This window comes from Etheostoma spectabile, chromosome 19 (assembly GCF_008692095.1).
Source record: "Etheostoma spectabile isolate EspeVRDwgs_2016 chromosome 19, UIUC_Espe_1.0, whole genome shotgun sequence".
Classification (NCBI taxonomy): Eukaryota; Metazoa; Chordata; class Actinopteri; order Perciformes; family Percidae; genus Etheostoma; species Etheostoma spectabile.
Window position 1 is genome coordinate 124,703 of NC_045751.1, and position 24,327 is coordinate 149,029.

Genomic DNA, 24,327 nt, shown 5'->3' on the forward strand with positions numbered 1-24,327 from the left:
GGACAGGAAGTGAAACAGTGAGTGTAGCCAATCAATTTACCAAGCCCCCCACCCACCAACATCTTTAATATCTCTTTTACAACGCCATAGACAACAAGAGATTCATTGTGGAGGTTAATATCAAATCATAGATCTTTTTTAAAGGACACCAGAAAAAGAGGGCCTGGAGTGAAAGCTAGATACTTGCTTGATAAACATGTCATTGTTCTGTAAAGTACAAAGTAGAGACAATAAAATCAGTGGGTGTATTCATGCTGGTCGCTACGTAATGGGGAGCATCAATTTCGTAAAAGATGAAAGCGGAAACGACACGCCACACGCCGGGAATTGAAAACGGTGAAAGGACCCACCACACGCCGGGACAGGAGCCGCGGGCTATGGGGGCCGCACCGGTTGTGTTTAGGAAAAGATAACAGGGAAATGACACGCCACACGCTGGGGAAATGACACGTTACACGCCGGGAAACAGAAACAGTGAAAGGACACGCCACACGCCGGGACACGCTCCCCGGTCTCCGGTGTGACAGTCCTGTGTTGTTTGACCCATCTATCACCCCAACCAACCTCCTTACGTGAATTTTCGGCATTTAATAATACTTGCTACCATAGTCGTGCTGTGACCAAGAAACATGTTTCCTATTTAAACACATTACTTTAAAAATCGTCCTCACTTGCACAAAAACCCCAGAGAAAAACGTGTCATTGTATATAGATTAAATAACGTGACATTTTACGAACAGCCATGAGACTGGGTTGGAGGACCATGAACATCTGTTCAGATGTCATGATAATAATTCCGAAAAATTGGCAAAAAAGGAAATTAATGGAATGTCACCAGGACAGATTTGAGCATGAACAGGAAAACTCCATAATGTTGGGTTTTGAATCGTTGACACAAAGATGCAGAGTGAATGAACCCTTTAACAATATTATTATACGGGAGCCGGTCCTTTGTAGAAGTCTTGTCATGTTTCATGTCATACCAGACTGTTATGGATTAGGTAAGGGTGCTTTAACGTGTTAATTCGTTATTAGATGTTCCAAGAACCAAACGTTGAGTCTAAATAGATGCCAAGGTATGCATTGGCAGGTTGGTGTGTGGAAAAAAACAACACACCCCGCCTCTCTGACCTCATTTATAAGAGCTCAGCGGTACAATCTATCCTTGCAGTGAAACGTTGAACACACGATGAGGAACTTCACCTGGATAACAGATTCACTTCTCTGCAGCCTCAGTAAGAACGGACACTTGGTAATTCTCAGCACCACATCATCTAACAAATAACCAACCAGAATTTCAACTTTTAAATAAGAACTGAATTATTCTTGTTGCATTAATAAAGTAAGTGCTTCATTATTCGCTCAGGGATAACTCTCTTTCTGTCTCCGCTGTGTGTCTCAGGCTGGATCTCTGTCTCAGCTTCTGAGTCTCTGTGGACGTCCAGTCTGGTGGAGACATCACTCTGATGTGCTCCAACATTTCTAAAACTCCAACTCAGGCAGAATGGTTAAGACTGATCAACAGAACCAAGCCCAGCTGCGTCTCCGCTATGTACGGGTCTGATGGCAATGCCTCGTTCTGTGATGGATTTCAAAACAGATTTGAGATGAGCTCCAACATCGCTACTGTCTTTCTTAAAATCAAGAGAGTGGATTTATCTGACTCTGGACTGTATTTCTGTGGAATTTACATGGGCAAACATACAGTCATCACCAGTGCAACATATCTAAAAGTTCAAGGTAAGAGTGTAATAAGCCTCAGAGATCTGTTTCTCTTCACATTTACAGAATATCTCACATGCATTTTCACAGTCGTATGAAAACAGCATAAAGACAAACAATAAACCAATATGTGTCAAAGTATTTCCCTTTTTTGTCTTTTTAAGGTAACAGTGAATCTGAGTTTGGAGTGGATTTTAAGACTGAACGTAAGGTTCTCCTTTTTCCCAGTGAAAGTGTCCATTTCAATCTCAACAATCACTTTTAAAAACATACTCCAATTCTGTCTTTTGTCTCGTAGAGGGGTCTGATGGAATTATTGTGATGCTGGCTGTTCTGATTGTTTTCTTCATAGTAGCTGTCATTGTTCTGGCTGTTAAAAACAGGGAACTTCAGATAGGTAAAGACATATAACTTGTTGCATATTCAGTTGTATTAAGTTTTCACAGACAAATCCACTGCAAAGTATTTGGTCAGCTAACTAATCAAGCGTATGTTTTGTCACGTAGCTGCTAAAGAAGAACCGCATCCTGAAAGAAACAAGGTGAAGTATTACAGTAGTTAATAACATATGTTGGTATATTTGACTTTGGTTTAAATCATTAACAAGGGTCAGTACAGAATCTGCACTGCCTTCCAGTGTGTAAGATATGTGATACTAAATACTTTATTGATCTACAGACTGTGGGCTGTGATGATCTGAACTCTGCAGCTCTGACGTTCCTTCCAAACACAATAAGGAACAGGAGGCCTGCATCAGAGAAAGAAGTGGAGACTCAGGTTCTTTATAGCGCCAGCAGATAGACACAAGCAGCAATAGGACTGCAACGCTCAGTGGAACTAATACTTTATCATATTCATCTGCTACCAGAGTCAGTGGCAACATTCTTTTATTAAATGAAGTTTCTATGCTCATGGTCAGTTTGCATTTTCCTCCTTGGGGTTCTTTCCGTCTCTCTCTCAGCAAAATGTCTGTGTCTTTCTTATTGTGTCTGCCTCTGATCTTTATCTGGGAGGAACAACAACTTCTCTGACACCGATGACCTAGTCATACTTACTCATATTGAGAGTCTAATGGTCTGTCGGGGGGGGGGTATGCATCTCTTCACAGGAAGAGACAGCACAGTGTGGTCTGAGCACACCTGACATCAAAGGGACAAGGCAACACTAGCAAAGTATAAAAAGAAACACAATCATGTCAGCTTTTGTATTTGTACAGATTGGAGGTGTAGATAATAATTATATAAATTAATGAATAGTGATGATCCTAACTGATCCTCTCTTTGTATTTGTAAATCTGTGCTAACAGCTCTGCTGCAGTAAATACCCATGTGTATTAAGTAAGCATAGGGGCATTAAGATCTTTTTTTTTAAATCTAATTTTGTAGAAAGAAAATAAATATTAAAGTAAATATGTGACTTTATTCCACCTGTATGAATTCAATTCTCACACACGTCTCTCAATCTCTGTCTTTTTGAAATTATCTTTTCATTCTTCTTGATTGTAATCTGATTCGAAGATTTAAATAAAACAAAAAACATATTTGAGGTTTGGTGGAGGAGGAGCCAGTGAAGGAAACTGATCTCTGTCAAATGTCCTTATAAAGACAGTCTGCAGGGAGGTACACTGTGTCGATTCTCTGTTTGGATAAACTGACTTTTAATTTTTTTAATTGTCTCTATTGTACAGTATGCTGACATAGTGAATGTGTACATGAGAAATACAAAGGGGTAGCTTCCTGACCTGGCTGTGTTTGCATGCACAAACACTATGGGTAACAACAAGCGTTGTGCCCCCACCTCGTTATTTTCCACTGTGGTTTCAACACTTTGTTTATCGACTAAAGCGAAAGCCACAAGAACACTGGCCTTCCGCTCTCTGCAATAAAACCAAAAAGCATCAAAAGCTGTACTACTTTTCACACAAAAGCTGTCCAATTTACACCCTCATTTTACTCTTCTACCTTCATACATCTGCACTCTGTGTGCATATAATCTGGCTCGTGCAGCCTCATACCTGCACAGCCAGATGACAGTGTCATTACACTGAGAGCTAGGAGCCTCCCACTGGTATGCGGACAACACACTCACACACCCTCTATTAGGTGATTCCCAAACAGCTGAGTCAGTGAAGAAGCTCACTGGATGGTAGGGTGGGTGCTATGAGCGACAGTGGTTTCTTCTTGGAAGATATGCAAATGAGACCACTGGTTTGATCAGTTATAAATGGCTGCAGTAGCCAGCAGTGGCAGCATTGAGCACAGAGTTGCTGAGCAGCACTCCAGTTGGTGAAGGAGGAAGAAATCCAGTGCCATCTTGGAGTTTGTGAAGCGTTTAATGGCAGAAACCTCTGTAACTACTTGATGAGAGTAGAGCTGTGAGTTGCACATGCTCAGATATAAATGATATAAACGTGTCATACTGAAATTTGTGAAATCCATAAAATGATAGACTTGTCTCATTAAAAACAACATAGGATGGCAATCATTTCAAACACTCCATTCAACTGACAGCCTTTGTTGTGTTTGATTGCTAACATATAGCCAGCAGTGGACACACCTTGTTATGTAGGTCCATTTTTACTATATTGACATTACAGAAGTCTATTGTTAGCATCTTGTAGGCTACTTGTCGCAAAGTGATGCATAAATGACTCAAATCTGCACTTGACTCACATTGGGTAGCGACAACCTTGGTCACTTTGGAGACTTTACAGCCACTTCACTTAATTTCTTTATGCAAGTCCAGAATCAGGTCCACTTCTATGTCGTATCATGGTGAAACAATGTTTGGAGTGTTACTATCTCCCTTGTCACCAGAACCCATGTGATTTTGTGATAATGTTCCAGTATTTATGCAAAATGTCTTTCCTGTTATTTATCTTTCCTTTCAAAGTCTTCATGTCACTTTGTCCATTGTGACAGAGTGGAGTAGTGAGTGAGGTACACATCACATGTTTGACAGGAAGAGACAGCAGTGGTGTCTTAGCACGCTTTTAAAGTTGATACTGTGTCTAAAAATATAAATAAACCACCGGCCTAGATTCTGTCCTGTAGAGAAAAAAGACAATCTGCGGCTACATGTTTTGGAAAGACGCTAACCAGCAAGCAACAAATGGCAACAGTAAAGTCTCAACCACAGGAAGACTGGTGTTCACACGTAACCACACACATCAAAAGTTTTAAGATCAAGAATGATGCTACCTGATGAGTTTACTGTATTTATCAACCCCATCTGACACTGTTTCAACATCTGATTTCAGACTACAAACTCACATGCACAACCAGATGTGAAAGCATTTAATGTTTGCATCTTAAAAGAAAAAAGACAATCCAGCTGCATTTTGGCAATCAAAGCACACAGTGAATGAATCGGGGTCCGCCCACTGAGTCATCTATGCAAGTCCTAGACAGAGGCAGACTTACCATTAGGCAAAGGTAGGCAATTGCCTTAGGCCCCAAGCTACCAAGGGCCCCGTAAAACGCCTCATAAACTTATGGTTACGATTTATTGTCTTACTTTTCCCCAATTAATTATATCTCCAAACATTGATACGCTAAAGTAGTATCCGATTGTTTAATTCATGATGAGAAACTCCCCCCAGTCCCCACTACATTGGACTCTTCCATAATCCTACTGCGCATCTGCGTGTGTTTGTAAACAAACGGCTCAGCGCGTGCTGTAAGCGAGATGAAAAAGGAAGCGAAGCTTAAGTGGTTCTGAAAAAAGGAAGTAACGGGAAGAAAGCAGAAAGTTTTTAGCAAAACTTCCAAAGGTATCAACCTTTTTCACGACGGCTACTGACAACACTAACATTAACGTTACTAAAGAGCAGCAAGAAGCATGTGCTTGCGCTAGCAATGCTAACTAATGAAGAGGAGATACCCATCGCAGCAAGTAGACCCCGTGAGTAGCAGCCACCCTAATCAATGTGTTATGATTGAAGATGATCCAGCACTCTGGCCAAAACAGCTGTCAGACAGAGAGCGCTGCTCAATAGTGCAGAGGGGACCACAACAAGTCAGGGACAGAGTTTTTCCAAGAACTCAAGAGGGGCGCAGATTTACAAGCAGTAACTATTACATGCAAATGAAGAATGGAGAAAAGATAAGCAAGTTTTGGCGCCTATACAATGAAAAAAAAAAAGGATTGAAAAGGGTGAGAACAAGGGTTGTGGAGGGCCCCATGCCTGTGTTTGCCTTAGGCCTCAAAATGACTAAATCCGCCCCTGGTCCTAGACAAAACACACACAGACACACAGAGTACATTCTAGCTCTTACTGGCTCCTTTCTGCAACTTTTTTTACCCACAAGATTCCCCAACAACAGCTGCTACCTTCCTCCAAGCATCAATTCTGGGGCTTCTATTTCCTGTTGCTCCGCCATCTTGGTCCATGTCTCCAGGTATCCCAGCATGCTTTGTGAAGCATAATATTTGGTTCCCATAGACAATAGGCTCGTTCGAGATGAGCCAGGTCTGCGCAGAATCGATCACCGGCGATCGGCGCCCGATGCATGCCGGTTAGATTTGACTTGATCCCGACTTGCTCTGACGTCATGCACACGTGGGCAACGGAAATCTCACGAGAGCAAGGCGGACGCAGTTCTGAGACGCAGGCGGCGCAGTTGCTTTTCACCGACTGCAAGAGCCAGGCGGACCCAGAGCATGCTGGGAAATGTTGGCTTCTCTGCTGATTTAACACCTGATTGGTTTACAACATGATGATGTTTTATATAAACTTTTTTATTGTTTTTGAATCGGAGCGATTTTAAATGCTATTTGTCTGATTTAAAGACTTATTCTGTAAAGAACACATGTTGTGTGGCTGATAGTTACGTTTAGAATTCAGAGAGACTAAATCTGATCAGATCACGGATCATTAACAGTGAGTTGTAAATTAAAATCAGCAACAGATTTCATGTAGAACATTCTGAGAGCTACTCTGTCATATTCAAAACAACTGGAGACTGTGTACAAGCTGATATGTGGGTCTGATTATATTTTATTAAATCGGAAAAGCACCACAGTGTTTTTGTCACTTCCTGTCCAGCCTGAAGGCGGCTGGAATCGGCTGGAAACTGTCCGACTTTACCGCAGCTTTTTGTCCCCGCCCCCCGCTGCTGCCGTCGCTCCCCGTCGACTTTACAGGCGAGGTGCACTTCATCTCGAACGAGCCTAATGAATGATGGTACTTGTCACTGATCAACCGCTGCAGTTGTAGGGTTGGACGTATGGTGGCCGACAGGGGCCAACGCAATGCAACTTAATGAAACCCCCCATCAAATAGACAAAATACAAGCAAATTAAGAAACCATCTTCATTAATTTGACAAAGATGCACAGCATTTAGTAAACGCGATGCAAATACACACAACACAACCAAATTCAGAAACGATGCAAAAAAAAAAACTCCAATGGAAGTTCACCAGGCCTGCATTAGTGGATTTGTTTCGACTGTCTTCCATAAAGCCCTCGATGTAGATATCTGTTGTAAATTGTTTCAGTTGGTGTGAATGTTACTCTGGCAACTTAATAGGAAATTACCTTAAGAATAACTTGGTCTCGTATCTGTTGAGAACAGCTAGATCAGCAAGAACAAAAGACTCCCCCTCTTAAGTTGAGAGCTCAGCTATGTACTTTATATTAACCTGCAGAGTGTGGACAGGAGGAGTGTCCGTCCCTTTATCAGAAAGGACAAACAATGTGCAATCTTCTTTTTTCATAGTGCTTTAATTCTTATCTCTCATAAAGATATAAGAGTATACGTACAACATTTTGACATCGTAGCATGTGTATAACACTGTAACACACATGTTATTTGTAGTTTCAAATAATATACAAATATTATATCAGTATCGTCGCCTCGCCTCACACAGCAAAGGCCTGCATGTCCCCAAAGAGCAACAGTTGATCATGACGTTTTAAAAGTGTGAATAAGTGTTTAACTTTTCCCCACTTCCCTCTTCTTTAGTCTCTGTATGGTCGAGATCTACCAAGGTTATGTGAATCTTATTTTGGATTAGTGGATTTTTTTCGACCGTCTTCCATAAAGTCCTAAATGTATCTGTTGTAATTTGTTCCAATTGGTTTGAACGTTACTTTGGCAACTTAATAGGAAATGACCTCAAGAATAACTTGGTCTTGTATCCGTTGAGGCGATCCTTTGTTGTCAAAGACTCCACCTCTTAAGTTGAGAGCAGCCTTCCTGGAGCACAGTCAGACATCACAGAGCTGTGATCATACGCACCACGATGAACCGGAGCCTGATAACAGCTTTGATTCTCTGTAAGTACTGACAATACTTTTCTCTCAACTTGATATCTTCCCGTATTAAAGCTTATTATAATATTTTTTAAGAAGTGTTTACCTCCCTAGAACAAGTAAGTCTCTTTCTGTCTCTGCTGTTTGTTTCAGGCTGGATCTCTGTCTCAGGTTCTGAGTCTCTCACTGAGACTGTGGAGGGTCGGCCGGGTGGAGAAGTCACACTCACATGCTCCAACATGTCCAGCAGAGAGGCTCCAACATTCTGGTTGAGAGTGGTCAACAGAACCAAGGCCAGCTGGATCTCCTCCATGGCCAGCTCTGCAGGCACTCCTTTGTACATGGTTGGAAATCAAGATGGGAAATTCCACATGAGTACCAACATCTCCACTCTCTTTCTCCAAATCAAACGAGTGGATGTATTTGACTCTGGACTGTATTTATGTGGATTTTACATCGGAGGACGTTTTAATTCCAGCACAATACACTTCAATGTTAAAGGTAAGATTATAAAAATCCTGTGTTCTTCTTTTTACATATGCTAATATCATAATTATCAGATAAAGAGCAAATTTCATCATTTTAAAACATGAGACTGATACCATTTAAGGTAAAATCAGACATTAACATCTTGATTTAGTTAAAAGGCAGCAATGATTCTCATTAATTGCCCAAAAAGAACACCTGTGGCTATTTGAAAAGATTCCAAATAAGAGAGTGGTCCAATATTTCAAAGTATAATCAAAAGTAAATGTATCTTTTATTTTGTTAAAAGGTAGCGATAAATCTCGTGATGATGACGACAGGAAGTCTGAAAGTAAGATTCAACATAAAAGATTAAATGTTCTTAAAGTTCCTGAGCCAGTAAATGGAAAACAGAGTAATTGTAGTCTCTTCCATCAGAGTGTGATGGAACAGTAAACCTGATGAGTTTGGTCCTGGGCGCTCTGACTGGTCTCCTCTTCATGATCATCATCGGTCTGGTTGTTAAAAACAGGAAACTTCAGAAAGGTACTTCCTAAAAGTTACTCCCTCTTGTGTTTTATATTTATTTCTTCTTTAAAATTGTCTGAATATGTAAGAAAAATGTTTGCCCAATCAGAATAAGAGCAGAGTAACGATGAATAATGATTGTCAGTGACCTGATTGGATGTTTGGTCTCTTTCATTCAGCTGCCAACGAAGAACAGAATCCACAACAGCCTGAGGTACATCAACTTTTATCATTTCCTATTATACGTTTTAAAGTTAGCTGAGGCATGATTTAGTTGTTCTTACTAACTCAGCTGTTCTGACTCGTTCCAGAATCTGGACTCTGGCCTGAAAGATGCAGCGCTGAGTTTGTATGCAGCAACAATAAGGAACAGGAGGCCTGCATCAGAGAGAGAAGTGGAGACTCATGTTGTTTATGCTGTCCGCAGATAGACTCAAAGGGGAACTGATGCTTTATCATATTCATCTCCTGCTGTCTTCTTTTGTGGGTGAATGGGGAGGAGTTACCCTTTTCTTATTGAAAAGAAATGTCAAATGAAATAAAAAAAACATGATGTTTTTTTAAAGGGCTTTCAATCTCTTCTTCCTCTCTCTTACTCTGCATTGCGAGTCTTATCTGACTGTGGTGACTGTCCAGACCATTGTAAGATCAGGGGTCACCCTTACGGCTTACCACGCAATAGAAGACTTTGAAAAGATTAAAGTCTGACACCATCTCAAAACAATCATCTCACATCTAACGTTAAAGACGTGTCATAGTATGTAAAGACTGGTGATCTTGCTGGTTCACACGTTGCAAAACTACAACTAATGTTGGATTTGTTTGTTTTCTGTCTTTAGCGTTTAGCTTAGCGCTGCGCCATAGCAACCATAACTAACACCGACTCTAGTTGTTAGCTGCTTCCTGTTTGGTGTTGGAGGGTGCGCACCCATTGGTTGTTGACAATGTTCATGGGATTTAATTTCACTACCAAGACTTACGATGCCATCAAACACGTTTGATTATGTTGGAATGTCAAGATGTGAAAAAAGAACGCCTCAGACTTAGTTTGATGATCACCTTACACCAAACAAGGAAAAAGTTGAAAAGTCGTTTGGTGTAAGGTTGGCACTAGGTACCCAGGCATTTCTAGTGTGCCAAGGTGTGTCATGGAGAATTTTTTTGAAATTTTCCAATCTACTTGCAAAATTACCTTTTTCACAGCAGGAAAAGAGACTTTTTTTACTTTTTTTCACCATCCGCATACAGCAAAGACCCGTCCTACTCTGCCTCTGATTGGCTAGTGTCTTCTTTACAGAATGCGGTGCGACAGGGAATTATATAACACTGCTTTTGTGGGCTGGACAGATGATGGCAGGCTTAATGTTGATATGGCACAATGATTAACAACATTATTTTAAAATGGCACTTCATATTACCAAGGTTGCTGACTTCTGAGTTAGATTAAGGAAGGAGGGAGTGAGTTAGACATCACACATCAGTATAAGCAAGTCAATTCGGAATCATGTGTATAACAGTGTGTTAAATGTAATTCGTAATATTAATAAATACTAAGGCCTTCATATTCCCAAAATGGAAATAGTTGACTGTGACGTTTTAAAAGTGTTAGCTGTGAATAAGTGTTTTTTCACCACTTCCCTTTTCTTTAAACTCACAGGCCCCGCCATATCTTCACATAGTGCCTCTGTGTCTCTTAACAGGTGTCTGAAGCAGTGTGACAGTTGGACAGCCAGACATAAAAGCTTTACTCTGCTTAAAATTATTACTGAGTGAATCATTCTAATGCATGCATCAAACAATTTAACAATCTTCTACTGAGAAAGTAGTCATGAGTGCAATGAAGAGATCAATAAAATTATTTAAATGTGGAGCATAGTGCAAAGGGTACTGGGATAAATAGTATTAAGTTATTATATTACAATATGAACATATGAACAGTTATGTACTAGGAAATGAGAATGATGAATAAATAAAAAAATAAGTGAGATGTGAGAATGGGAATTATGAATAATACTAAATAAGTGGAATAATAAGTGGAACCAGTGACCAGGTGCTGTAGAGACAGAACATGTGTTCTGGACAGAATAAGTCTTTAAATCAGACAAATAGCAATTAAAATCGCTCCGATTCAAAAACGATAAAAAGTTTATATAAAACGTCATCATGTTGTAAACCAATCAGGTGTTAAATAGGCTGAGAAGCCAGTGTTTCCCAGCATGCTCTGGGTCCGCCTGGCTCTTGCAGTCGGTGAAAAGCAACTGCGCCGCCTGCGTCTCAGAACTGCGTCCGCCTTGCTCTCGTGAGATTTCCGTTGCCCACGTGTGCATGACGTCAGAGCAAGTCGGGATCAAGTCGGACACAAATCTAACCGGCATGCAACGGGCGCCGATCGCCGGTGATCGATTCTGCGCAGACCTGGCTCATCTCGAACGAGCCTAATGAATGATGGTACTTGTCACTGATCAACCGCTGCAGTTGTAGGGTTGGACGTATGGTGGCCGACAGGGGCCAACGCAATGCAACTTAATGAAACCCCCCATCAAATAGACAAAATACAAGCAAATTAAGAAACCATCTTCATTAATTTGACAAAGATGCACAGCATTTAGTAAACGCGATGCAAATACACACAACACAACTAAATACAGAAACAATGCCCAAAAAAAAAGCACACAAACCCCAAAAAACAAATTCAACAAAAAACCTCCAATGGAAGTTCACCAGGCCTGCATTAGTGGATTTGTTTCGACCGTCTTCCATAAAGCCCTCGATGTAGATATCTGTTGTAAATTGTTTCAGTTGGTGTGAATGTTACTCTGGCAACTAAATAGGAAATGACCTTAAGAATAACTTGGTCTCGTATCTGTTGAGAACAGCTAGATCAGCAAGAACAAAAGACTCCCCCTCTTAAGTTGAGAGCTCAGCTATGTACTTTATATTAATCTGCAGAGTGTGGACAGGAGGAGTGTCCGTCCCTTTATCAGAAAGGACAAACAATGTGCAATCTTCTTTTTTCATAGTGCTTTAATTCTTATCTCTCATAAAGATATAAGAGTATACGTACAACATTTTGACATCGTAGCATGTGTATAACACTGTAACACACATGTTATTTGTAGTTTCAAATAATATACAAATATTATATCAGTATCGTCACCTCGCCTCACACAGCAAAGGCCTGCATGTCCCCAAAGAGCAACAGTTGATCATGACGTTTTAAAAGTGTGAATAAGTGTTTAACTTTTTCCCACTTCCCTCTTCTTTAGTCTCTGTATGGTCGAGATCTACCAAGGTTATGTGAATCCTATTTTGGATTAGTGGATTTTTTTCGACCGTCTTCCATAAAGTCCTAAATGTATCTGTTGTAATTTGTTCCAATTGGTTTGAACGTTACTTTGGCAACTTAATAGGAAATGACCTCAAGAATATCTTGGTCTTGTATCCGTTGAGGCGATCCTTTGTTGTCAAAGACTCCACCTCTTAAGTTGAGAGCAGCCTTCCTGGAGCACAGTCAGACATCACAGAGCTGTGATCATACGCACCACGATGAACCGGAGCCTGATAACAGCTTTAATTCTCTGCAGCATCAGTAAGTGCTGACAATACTTTTCTCTCAACTTGGTAACTTCCAGTTTTAAAGCTTATTGTTATTATTATATTTAATAAGAAGTGTTTACCTCCCTAAAACAAGTAAGTCTCTTTCTGTCTCTGCTGTTTGTTTCAGGCTGGATCTCTGTCTCAGGTTCTGAGTCTCTCACTGAGACTGTGGAGGGTCGGCCGGGTGGAGAAGTCACACTCACATGCTCCAACATGTCCAGCAGAGAGGCTCCAACATTCTGGTTGAGAGTGGTCAACAGAACCAAGGCCAGCTGGATCTCCACCATGACCAGCTCTGCAGGCACTCCTTTATACAGGGTTGGAAATCAAGATGGAAAATTCCACATGAGTAGCAACATCTCCACTCTCTTTCTCCAAATCAAACGAGTGGATGTATTTGACTCTGGACTGTATTTATGTGGATTTTACATCGGAGGACGTTTTAATTCCAGCACAATACACTTCAATGTTAAAGGTAAGATTATAAAAATCCTGTGTTCTGTATTCTTCTTTTTAAATATGCTAATATCATAATTATCAGATAAAGAGCACATTTCATCATTTTAAAACAAGAGACTGATACCATTTAAGGTAAAATCGGACATTAACATCTTGATTAAGTTAAATGGCAGCAATGATTCTCATTAATTGCCCAAAAAGAACACCTGTGGCTATTTGAAAAGATTCCAAAAAAGAGAGTGGTCCAATATTTCAAAGTATAATCAAAAGTAAATGTATCTTTTATTTTGTTAAAAGGTAACGATAAATCTCGTGATGATGACGACAGGAAGTCTGAAAGTAAGATTCAACATAAAAGATTTAATGTTCTTAAAGTTCCTGAGCCAGTAAATGGAAAAAGAGTTATTCTATTCTCTTTCATCAGAGTCTGATGGAACAGTAAACCTGATGAGTTTGGTCCTGGGCGCTCTGACCGTTCTCCTCTTCATGATCATCATCGGTCTGGTTGTTATAATCAGGAAACTTCAGAAAGGTACTTCCTGAAAGTTACTCTTTCTATCTTGTGTTCTATTTTCTTTTCTTCACTACTTCTCTAAAATTGTGTGAAAACGTTGAAAGAAAAATGTTTGCCCAATCAGAATAAGAGCAGAGTAATGATGAATAATGATTGTCAGTGACCTGATTGGATGTTTGGTCTCTTTCATTCAGCTGCCAATGAAGAACAGAATCCACAACAGCCTGAGGTAAATCAACTTTTATCATTTACTTCTTTGTTTTATCATTTTAAAACGTGTCAAGTCATTATTTTATTCAAGATAAGTGAGTGTGAATATTCTTTATGACAGAACCGGGCACCTGAAGAGGTGAACTACGCAGCTGTGGCTTTCCGTCCAAAAACAAGAAGAACAAGAGAAGTTGAGCCCAATGTTGTGTATGCTTCTACTAGATAGACCCAGGATTACACCAGATAAGCGGTTCCGACTAAAACTGATGCTTTATCATATTAATCTGCAGATGGTGGACAGGAGGACTGACCATCACTGTCAAAATAAGGACAAAAATGCAACCTTCTTCCTAGTGCCCAGTTTGAATTTGAATCTCTTTTAAAGATGTAATTAGTGCACATCAACATGGAGAGAAGATTTTGTAAATAGCAGTGTGTCTATTCTGGTATAGGGAATACAATTCAAGAGATACAGCAGCAATCTAGTATTACATTTGACTGAAATATGAATTACTCTTTCTTCTTTTCCTTCACTACTTGTTTCTGTTACACTCTGACACTGTGTTTCACGGTAGTTCCACTTCCCCTTGTTCACTTCCCCTCAGATAGTACAAAGCAGCATAAGACGCAGGGAGGCTGTTTCTGTTGATGCCATGCACCTCATTGGAGAGTACTGCTTGCTGCATTACTTGTAAGAAAGGTGCTATAATATTACGTGACCCGGTGTTGGCTGTATTTGGAGTACTCTGTAGCAAAATTCAGAACCCTTCTAGCGCCCATGTTAATTCTATTAATCTGGAAACAGACACCACCTCCTCCCACTTCCAGCATGTTGATCAAAGACGTCATGCAGCACCTAAAACTGGGATACTCAGATATACATCGTGTGGTTCCGTTGAAACGTTTTATAGAACTTGGCAATGCACAGCCCCGTGGCTCCTACCTTAACTCTTAGCTCTGATAACTACCTGAGGTGTGTTGTCAATAAGTATTTAGAGCAGGTTTGTACTCTGATTATTATTTTCTAATCTGATTATCTACCATACAGGACTTATTGGGTTTGTGTCTGTGTAAGTAAATGTTTTGTAAAACTATTTCTGTAATATTATATAGAATTTGAATGGAATTTTTGCTTTCTATAATACCAATAAATAGGACATTTAAAAAAGAAAGGTGCAGTACAAACGTTACTTATAAAAACGTATTGTTATTATAGTATTACAAATCAGCATAAATTCACCATTTCAATGAGGCTTGGTAATCGGCTGCATGCAATTCTGATTTAAAAAGAGAAAAAAGAGCAAACGATTATCTCTAATTCTACAATCAGTTGCGTGCCAAGATGTGGCAATGCTGTTGTTGCTGTTAGACACGAAACCTTGCTACCTGCAGGCATTTTTTCTCATTATATTCTTTATATTGGAGGTCCTCAGTACTGTCACTGTAAAAACAAATCTCATTTTGTAATAAACATTCTATTATATTCATGCAAATTGTCCACTCGTTAATTCCATTCTCCAGCCAAAGTGTCTTACACAGTGTGTTTGTGACCTTAATCTGAGAGAAAAGATGAGGATTGGTGTGTGATGGAGGAGGAGACTGTCTCTTACACTGAGAGCTAGATGGAGGGAGCGAGGTTCCCAGCACTTGTTTGACAGGAAGAGACAGCGCAGTGTAGTGTGAACACGACCGAGGTGAAGATCATGAGGCCTGTTAACTGTGAAAACAGTTCTGGGGTTAAGAGGAAACTTTATATTCCGACAACTCAAACACAGCTCATTGTTTGCCTGTGGTTAGGTGTTTATAAGATATATAAAGTAACAGAGGTTTTTTCTCACATCCACAGCAACGTGAATGACCCAACTAGTATGCAGCGATGTGTCAACCGCAGTCTGAGCAGCCTGATAGGCAAAAGAACTTTTTTTTTATTTTATGCAACAATTGGTAACGTCTTTGGTTAAAAGTTGAGTTTGCATGCAGCAACAACAAAGAACCGGAGGCCCGCATCTGAGAGAGAGAGAGAGCAGTGGAGACTCATGGGCTGTGTCTCAAATCGCGCACTTCTGTACTAAATACTAACTATTTGAGTACATAGTGCGTTCACATTGTCGAAGTGCGGTCAAATGCAGTGCACTTAAAATACCCGGATGGTGCACTCAAACCGGTCACAGAGTTAAAGCCCATGTTGCAGGTTTAATTTTCCAACGAATTTGCACTTATTGATTGTTGGTAATAAACATTCAAACAGTTATCCACTGTATATGATATTGAAAAGTATCAGAAAACATAAAATAACATGAAAAAGTAGGTCATATTTTAGTGGTTTGCTTTTCTCCCACAATGCATTGCATGACGTCACGCAAGGGAGACGATAGGCCAGCCAGTTTAGAGAGACCATTGAGAGTTACGAGAGATAGAAGACAACAGTGAAAGAAAGAGTGTTCAGCAACAGATTATAGATACTACATCAGGGCTGCCAACTTTTCCCAAAACCTTGGAGTGAGATTTGGGGGGGCAACCCATATTTTGCCTCGTACAAAGCAATTTCTTTGGATCTTTCAGCATCATTATACTTTAGGGTTTAAATTGGGATTTGTTATATGTGGGGGGATGGGGCTCTCCCTAGGGGGGTCTGGGGGTATGCCCCCCCAGGAAAAAAATTTGAAAAATAAACCATTAAATGGCACTTTCTGGAGAGTTTTGTGCAAAAAAAATGGAGAAATCAAGTCTTACATGATATGTGCAAAACTGTAGGGTTAAGAGCCTTTGCATTGTTGTAGTATCAACAGGTATTAGGGCATTCAGCATTAACATTATTAACTTCTTATGATATAAGAACTGACCCAGACAATGTGCCAAACATAATGAACAACATGAAGAGACAGGAGCATATGTCAGCAACAGCTGAGAAGATTTGGGTCTGTGGGGAACAGGTCCAGGGGTCCCTGGTGTAGGGACCAGGGACCCAAAGTTAAATTAATGTTGAGGGATCAACTAAGACCATTGAAATTCTAAAGAATGAGAACCTCTGTTTTGCATAAATTCTAATCCTTTAACCTTTGTGCAAAGGCTCAGTAATGTTTGGCCCTCATCCTCTGTGCCCCCCTTACTGGATTTACTTTTTGGGAAAATAAAGACTATTTGTTCATTTTATAAAACATCAAATTAATTATTTACAGTTACATTTAGAGATGCACCGAGGTTAGAGAAGCACCATAGTGGCCCAAAGTTGCAGTATAGTAGGCTATATATAGTATCGTATATATAGTTTAGTATAGCTCAGATGTGTTTCATCAGATTTCTGCTCTTGTTTACATTTTTATGCACATTCAAAATATAACTCCTCCCATCTGTGTCCGAGATGTGGAGAGTTGTTATATAGTATATATAGTATATATAGTATATAGTGTAATATAGTCTGCTGTGCATGTCATTGCTCCGCTGATATGGTGGATCTCACTCAGACCGTCGCACAGACAGAGGCCCATTAGGGTCTCTGGTCTCTGACAAAGTTTAGAGGCGGCCGTACGCTGCTCGTTATCGGAGGACTAGACGGATGCAACTTGTCACTGCCCCCCAGAGCGGGTCCACTAACATGAACTGAAGTTGCTACGCTACCAGCCGTGCTGCTCACCTCTATTGTTACAGAGAGAGTGGACACGAAGCGACGGACGGGTCTGTGATACTCAGAGCTCCTACCTGAAGCGCCGGACGGGTCTGTGATACTCAGAGCTCATACCTGAAGCGCCGGACGGGTCTGTGATACTCAGAGCTCATACCTGAAGCCGGGGAAATGCACCTGGGATGGCTCGTGCAAAAATGTTCTCAGTTTGCGACAATTCGAAACTACAGACAGGGAGCGCTCTTGAACCCCCTCACAGTCTCTGAAAGCTCAACTAGTCGATCACGAGTGGCTCAACAGCCAGATCTATAGTTAAAAACTCATCTTCATTAATTTGACCGACACTTCAGCGTGAGAAATCGGGGGTGTGGCGTGTGAGCGTGTGAAACCGGTCAAATGCGTGTGTCTCACGGCCAATGCGTGAGAGTTGGCAGCCCTGCTACATACATATACATAGATAGCCTATATATATAGCTAGACATATAGACAGACAGTATTGATAGATCTATTTAGAGAGAGAAAAAGATAGACAGCTATAGCTAGCATACCGGTATAGCTAGCGAGCGAGCTAGCTAGCTATAGGTTAGCTAGCTCGGTAGGAAGGTGGGTACAATTTGTCCGTGTTAGGCGGCAGATTTTTCAAAGACGGACGTAACCAAGAACTCAAAGATCTGAAAGTGAAACACAGCTTAGACGGGGGATGTTGTTCGGCTTTTCACAAGTTTATAGCTAGCTAACGCTACGCCGCCGGATGTTAGCACAACAGCGTTAGCCTAGCCTGCTAGGTAAATATTACGACTGCCTTTGGCGTTGCCTATTTATGCGTCCATGTTGTCAACATCATACATGTGGCATTAGTGCGCCTTTTGTACCATAATTGTATTGAATGGAATAGTAAGCATCGCTCCTACGAGATGGGGGGGGGGTTTTGTTACGTTACACACAAAGCTAACTGGCTATACAGGGCTGCCAACTTTTCCAAAAACCTTGGAGTGAGATTTGGGGGGGGGCAACCCATATTTTGCCGCGTACAAAGCAATTTCTTTTGGTCTTTATCCTTTAGGGTTTAAATTGGGATTTGGTATATGTGGATGGATGGGGGACTCCCTAGGGGGGTCTGGGGGTATGCCCCCCCAGGAAAAAAATTTGAAAAATAAACCATTAAATGGCACTTTCTGGAGAGTTTTTTTGCAAAAAAAATGGAGAAATCAAGTCTTACATGATATGTGCAAAACTGTAGGGTTAAGAACCTTTGTGTTGTTGTAGTATCAACAGGTTTTAGGGCATTCAGCATTTACATTATTAACTTCTTATAATATAAGAACTGACCCACACAATGTGCCAAACATAATGAACCACATGAAGAGACAGTAGCATATGTCAGCAACAGCTGAGAAGATTTGGGTCTGTGGTGAACAGGTCCAGGGGTCCCTGGTGTAGGGACCAGGGACCCACAGTTAAATTAATGATGAGGGATCAACTAAGACCACTGAAATTCTAAAGAATGAGAACCTCTGAGTTACATAAATTCTAATCCTTTAACCTTTGTGCCAATGTTCAGTAATGTTTGGCTGTCATCCTCTGGCCCCACTTACTGTTTTTACTTTTTTGTGAAAATAAAGACTATTTGTTCATTTTAAAAAACATCAAATTAATTATTTACAGTTACATTTAGAGATGCACAGAGGTTAGAGATGCACAATAGTGGCCCAACGTTGCAGTATCGTATATATATATATATATTATATATATATATATATATATATATATATATATTATAGTATATATAGGCTAGTATAGCTCAGGTGTGTTTCACCAGATTTCTGCTCATATTTACAACTTTGTGCACATAACTCCTCCCATCTCTGTTGTCCGAGATTTGGAGAGTTGTAATATAGTATATATAGTATAATATAGTATATGGTGTAATATAGTCTGCTGTGCATGTCATTCCTCCGCTGATATGGTGGATCTCATTCAGACCGTCTGACAGACGCAGAGGCCCATTTGGGTCTCTGGTCTCTGACAGAGTTTAGAGGTGTCCGTACGCTGCTCTTTATCGGAGGTCTACGCATGGATGCAACGCGTCACTGCCCCCAGCAGAGCGAGTCCACTACAATGAACTGAAGTTGCTACACTGCCTGCCGCGCTGCTCACCTCCATCTTTACAGAGAGAGTGGACACGAAGCGACGGACGGTCTGTAATACTCAGAGCTCATACCTGAAGCGCCGGACGGGTCTGTAATACTCAGAGCACATACCTAAAGCCGGGGAAATGCACCTGGGATGGCTCGTGAAAAAAATGTTCTCATTTTGCGACAATTTGAAAATTCCACAGACAGGGAGCACTCTTGAAGCCCCTCACAGTCTCTGAAAGCACAACTAGTCGATCACAAGTGGCTCAACAGGTAAAAACATAGATAAACTCATCTTTCAGAAATTTGACCGACCGGGCTGACACTTCAGCGTGAGAAATCGGGGGTGTGGCGTGTGCGCGTGTGAAACCAGTCAAATGCGTGTGTCTCACGGCCAATGCGTGAGAGTTGGCAGCCCTGCTATAGTTAGCCTGTACGGATGCTAGCGGATAAAGCTAACGTTGCGTAGCTAGCCACCAACTTCGGCAGTATAGTTTCGGTAAGCTAACCACGACGGCGTTGTCGCCCACAATCAACCTGCAGTGGTGTTTGAAACGGACACAAGCATATCGTTTCTTTCCCCGGAGATCCTGGACATTAATTACATTTATGACGTTAAAGACATATGAAGAGTAGCCCGAGTGTGCGCCGTATGAGCTATCCGACCGTATGCTACTCGCCTACACCACCCGCTCTCCACCGCAGCTTCGCCGCCCCACACACAAGCACCGGCCAAACAGCGACACGTTTTCACCGGAGGAAGAGGTAAACACTTAGAAATAACACTCGGGGATGCCTTCTATTCCTATATCTAGATACGTGTACCAGTACTTATCCGAACTAACGACATGATCCCTGTCACTAGATTGAAAGAAAACGGTGACGTTCACTCGCTGCTATTCACTGACAGTAAAAAGTAAAGTCATCGTATGCACTGCTGCGTTGCTAAATAAAGGAGATAAATGAAGGAGACTTCCACACAATCTTGACAATTCCTCATTTGCCCTCTCACGTCTGTCAGGTTGGTAATTATTCGGCTGCTGGCCTTTCCTCCTCTTCCTCATCCCAGTCAGTCTCCGTGGTTTTAGTGCCAGGCTGAGAATTTGCTCCCTCGAGTGACGTCATCGCCGAATTGACTCCATAAACCCGCGAATACCAAAAATGACCAAAACTAACTTTTAAAACTATTTGGAGACATTTTTAAAAATGATATACATATCTTGAGTGCTTTTTGTACCCAATAATCAACAGTGGTGTTTAACTTGCAACATGGGCTTTAAGTGTAGATCGATGGACACTTTCCACACTCAACGGTCGCCATCTTGGCTACGTAGCGGAAGGGGCGGAGCTAACAACCGCTGAAAAACTAGATAGCGGCGGCCGAAGACGCGATAGCGAGACCGACGAGCAATACAAAGTTGAACGTGAGTCTTTTTGCTATACATATAGCTAGTATATTGTTGTTTGTGTGAAACTTTCGTCCCATTGTAGACGATTTTAGTGTTAGATGTATGATCTTAACAAGTTGTACATAATCTGATGTGAGCGTTAGCTCAGCAAAATAGCGATCAGCTGATTGTCTGCCGGGTAACAGTAGCGTAACGCTAATGTTAAAACGTATCCGCTGTTACTGCCGCCACCTGATGTATATACTGCCTCCACCTGATGTATATTCTGTATAACCCGTCTCTTCAGGGACAAACGAGGAATAGAGGGCCGTCATTTAGGGGTGACGATGGCCATCAGACCGTAGAAGGATCCCCTGGAGAGTCTGAAGTCCCCCCTCATGTCCCTATCCACATCAGACTAGCTACGGCCTGGGGGGAGCCTTTCAAAAATTTCAAAAATAAAATTATATTAAAAGTATTTAACTTTGTTATCTTTTGTATTACACGTTGCATGACTGTAGCAAGCATATATTGAATATAAAGGAATGGGTCTATTTAAATGTCAATTCTGTTACCTCTGCTTTCACTGTTGTATCGTCATGTATGAAGACCATTTAGAACAAAAATACAACTTATATAAAAGATGTAATGATGGTTTGTCTATCAGGTAAGTTGTAAGGGGTAATGCTTCATAACAACAGTCTTATCTATGGGCCACAAGGATGTCCTCATGAAACCGTTGAGCGTTAAAATGAACAGCAACGTAATGAATGAATATTTACTTTACTGATTTTTAGAGCAGAAACATAAGTATATATATAAAAGAGTGGACTGCAAAGAATAGGTATAATTAATGAATTAAGAGTGCAGTAACAAGAACGAATATTACGATACAGTTGTGTGTACTGTTTGAAGCTAATGGCGGGGTGACATGACGGCGGTGTCGCAATAGTCATCCTGGCGTGACACGGAGCAAATATATCACATTTATTTTTGTTAAACGATCAAAAACAAAGCAGGAATAATTTTTCGTGAAACACAATAGCAGACTGGAATGCTCTCCCGAGGTGAAATTCCCAATTGTACAGAAGAAGAAGGGATTAAATCTGATCGTCATTTCCGGTAAGTGCATATGGTAGTGCGCGATTTGAGACAACACTCCTCTGTCAAAATTTACGCACTATGCAATACAGTACGTAGTGCACGAAGTATACTTCTGTAAGTGCACTAAGGGAAGTGCGCGATTTGAGACACAGCCATGTTCTTTATAGCGCGCGCAGATAGACTAAAGAATTTAACTCCTGGAGCAGTTATGGTCCAATGGGCTAAGCTAACCTAAGCTCATAACACAAAGGCACACAGATACTAGAGGCTAAAGTAGCTTGCAACATTAATCCTCCTTTCTAAGTCCATATAGGCTATCTGTTTCTTCGCAATTAAAGGAGAACTATTAGCTTTTTCAGGTTCATACTTATTATATTTTGTGTTTGTACTAGGACATGTTTACATGCTTGGATGTTCCAAAAACACCATCTTTCTCATACTGCGAATGGCTGCTGCTCATGTATTCACTCTCTGTATGAGACACTCTGTTGGAGCGCCTGTCTCTACAAGCCCCCTTGAAAAAGCCCCACCTGCTCTGATTGGCCAGCGTGTTTTTTCTGGAATCAACACTCCGTTTTTGCAGCTGGAGATACTGCAATGGAGTACTTTGGAGGACTTTGTGCCGTGGGAAGTCACAAATAAAGGCTTCTAAACCAAATGCTACGCAGCAATACATGTCCCAGCAGTAATGTGACCTGAAATTAAGAAATTAGCAACATTGGCCTCCAAGATTACAGCTATTTGGCGTTAAAATGCAGTTACATAATAGGTAGCATACTGCTAACGTTGGATAGTGGTGGAACAAAGCACCCTCTACTTTTAATAGCAGCACTCTACAGTCAGATAAAGGCTTTTAAACCAAACACAGCTAACCGCGAATCAGCTAAGAGAGAGATAGACTGCAGCCAAGCTTAAATAAGCTGGGAACACTCAGCTACTTTAGTGTCCAATGGGAAGCAATAATGGCACAGTGCCATCCAAACTCCTGTGGATTTACAAGGACTATGGTTAGCTGCTCCTCAGGTCTCTGCAGGGTAAATCCAGACAGCTAGCTAGTCTATCTGTCCAATCTGAGTTTTCTGTTGCACGATTTAAACAACCTTTGAACTTAGACGTTCCACCAAAACAGCCACTGTGGTCACAAACAGTGTCTGCATCGGTATCATTGATAAGATCTGAATCAGAGGAAGCTCGGCCTTCAACTCTCTGCATCATTAACACACCCAATGCTGCAAGGTAATACTTGCTCACTTAAATATCACTCATATCAAAGTGTTGACTCTGCTAAAAGCTGCACATGATTCAGATATGACAGGTTGCAGTAAAGCTACAGCAGGTGAAGACATGCATTTTAAACCTATTAAGCCTTTCATGCAATAACTAATATTGGCCAAGTATGATTTAAACTGCTGTTACTGATAACTAGTTGAATCAGCTAAATTTGTGTTTATATTCAATGTGCAGGTTTTTGAGTAGGTTACTGTAGGTTTGCCACAGTTTATCAAACAATTTATTAAACAATTTTTTCACATACAGCAAACATCTTCTCACTATCTGCTAGCTGCCTGTCCCCAGAACTATGTAAAACAGCCCAGGCTCCACAAACTGAAACAAAAACGAACTGTGCCCACCTGCACGAACAAAAATAAACAGTGTTCCAGCCAATAACCAACAAGGAGTTGGGTGTGGGGGGTTGGGGGGTTAGTGCGCAAAGGGTGGGGGGGGAGGGGATGGGATGAGAAGGATGGAGGGGCGATCAAACCTCCGTTTTGTTTGACAATACTTTGACGTCAACAAGAAGTGACATCACCCAACTTCGCTTAGAGCGCCTCTAATAACATCAGCATCTCTGGACAGTTTTATTTTGTAGCTGATTATTTTAAAAAAAAAATGTAATGGAGAGTCGTAAAATCGACACAAAATAACGGACAGAACACAAAAGCATGGCTCCTTCTGGTTAAGTCTTGATAGAGGTAAATGAAACTGTAGCTTAGTCTGCTACGTCACCAGTTATGGAACTCTTACACATGAAAAATGGGCTGTATTTATAGAGCGCTTTTCTAGTCTTAACAACTACTCAAAGCGCTTTGACATAGTACAGGAATCATTCACTATTCACACACATTCATACACTGTGGCCAAGGCTGCCGACCAAAGTGCCACCTGCTCATCAGATAAACAATCACACTCTAAAGGCACAGCATCAGGGGCAACTCAGGGTTCAGTGTTTTGCCCAAGGACACTCCAACATGGGACAGCAAGGCCAGGGATTGAACCAACAACCTTCCAATTGGCAGGCAACCGCCCCACCACTGAGCCACAGCCA

The 24,327-nt window shown here is 41.1% G+C and overlaps 2 protein-coding genes and 1 pseudogene across 2 annotated transcripts; all 3 read left to right on the forward strand.

Moving 5' to 3' along the window:
• Nucleotides 1-1,122: 1,122 nt before the first annotated feature.
• On the forward strand, nucleotides 1,123-2,640 carry LOC116707081 (uncharacterized; annotated as a pseudogene).
• Nucleotides 2,641-6,711: 4,071 nt separating this feature from the next.
• LOC116707080 (uncharacterized) lies at nucleotides 6,712-9,487 on the forward strand. The gene is made up of 6 exons (XM_032544240.1): nucleotides 6,712-8,003; nucleotides 8,133-8,480; nucleotides 8,755-8,796; nucleotides 8,883-8,990; nucleotides 9,152-9,186; nucleotides 9,284-9,487. Exons 1-6 carry the CDS (start codon nucleotides 7,970-7,972, stop codon nucleotides 9,401-9,403), a joined length of 687 nt encoding a protein of 228 aa, XP_032400131.1. The 5' UTR covers nucleotides 6,712-7,969; the 3' UTR covers nucleotides 9,404-9,487.
• A 2,924-nt stretch (nucleotides 9,488-12,411) lies between these two features.
• On the forward strand, nucleotides 12,412-14,252 carry LOC116707083 (uncharacterized). The gene is made up of 6 exons (XM_032544241.1): nucleotides 12,412-12,561; nucleotides 12,697-13,044; nucleotides 13,326-13,367; nucleotides 13,453-13,560; nucleotides 13,737-13,771; nucleotides 13,874-14,252. The coding sequence occupies exons 1-6, from the start codon at nucleotides 12,519-12,521 to the stop codon at nucleotides 13,976-13,978; spliced, it is 681 nt and encodes a 226-aa protein (XP_032400132.1). The 5' UTR covers nucleotides 12,412-12,518; the 3' UTR covers nucleotides 13,979-14,252.
• Nucleotides 14,253-24,327: the final 10,075 nt, after the last annotated feature.

Bases quoted from the DNA above. Each gene is read 5' to 3' on its own strand.
- LOC116707080 (XM_032544240.1), top strand. From the start codon at position 7,970: ATGAACCGGAGCCTGATAACAGCTTTGATTCTCT. The intron at 8,991-9,151 runs GTACTTCCTAAA...TCTTTCATTCAG, and splicing joins AAACAGGAAACTTCAGAAAG to CTGCCAACGAAGAACAGAAT. The intron at 9,187-9,283 runs GTACATCAACTT...GACTCGTTCCAG, and splicing joins AGAATCCACAACAGCCTGAG to AATCTGGACTCTGGCCTGAA.
- LOC116707083 (XM_032544241.1), top strand. From the start codon at position 12,519: ATGAACCGGAGCCTGATAACAGCTTTAATTCTCTGCAGCATCA. The intron at 12,562-12,696 runs GTAAGTGCTGAC...TGTTTGTTTCAG, and splicing joins TTTAATTCTCTGCAGCATCA to GCTGGATCTCTGTCTCAGGT. The intron at 13,368-13,452 runs GTAAGATTCAAC...CTCTTTCATCAG, and splicing joins TGACGACAGGAAGTCTGAAA to AGTCTGATGGAACAGTAAAC.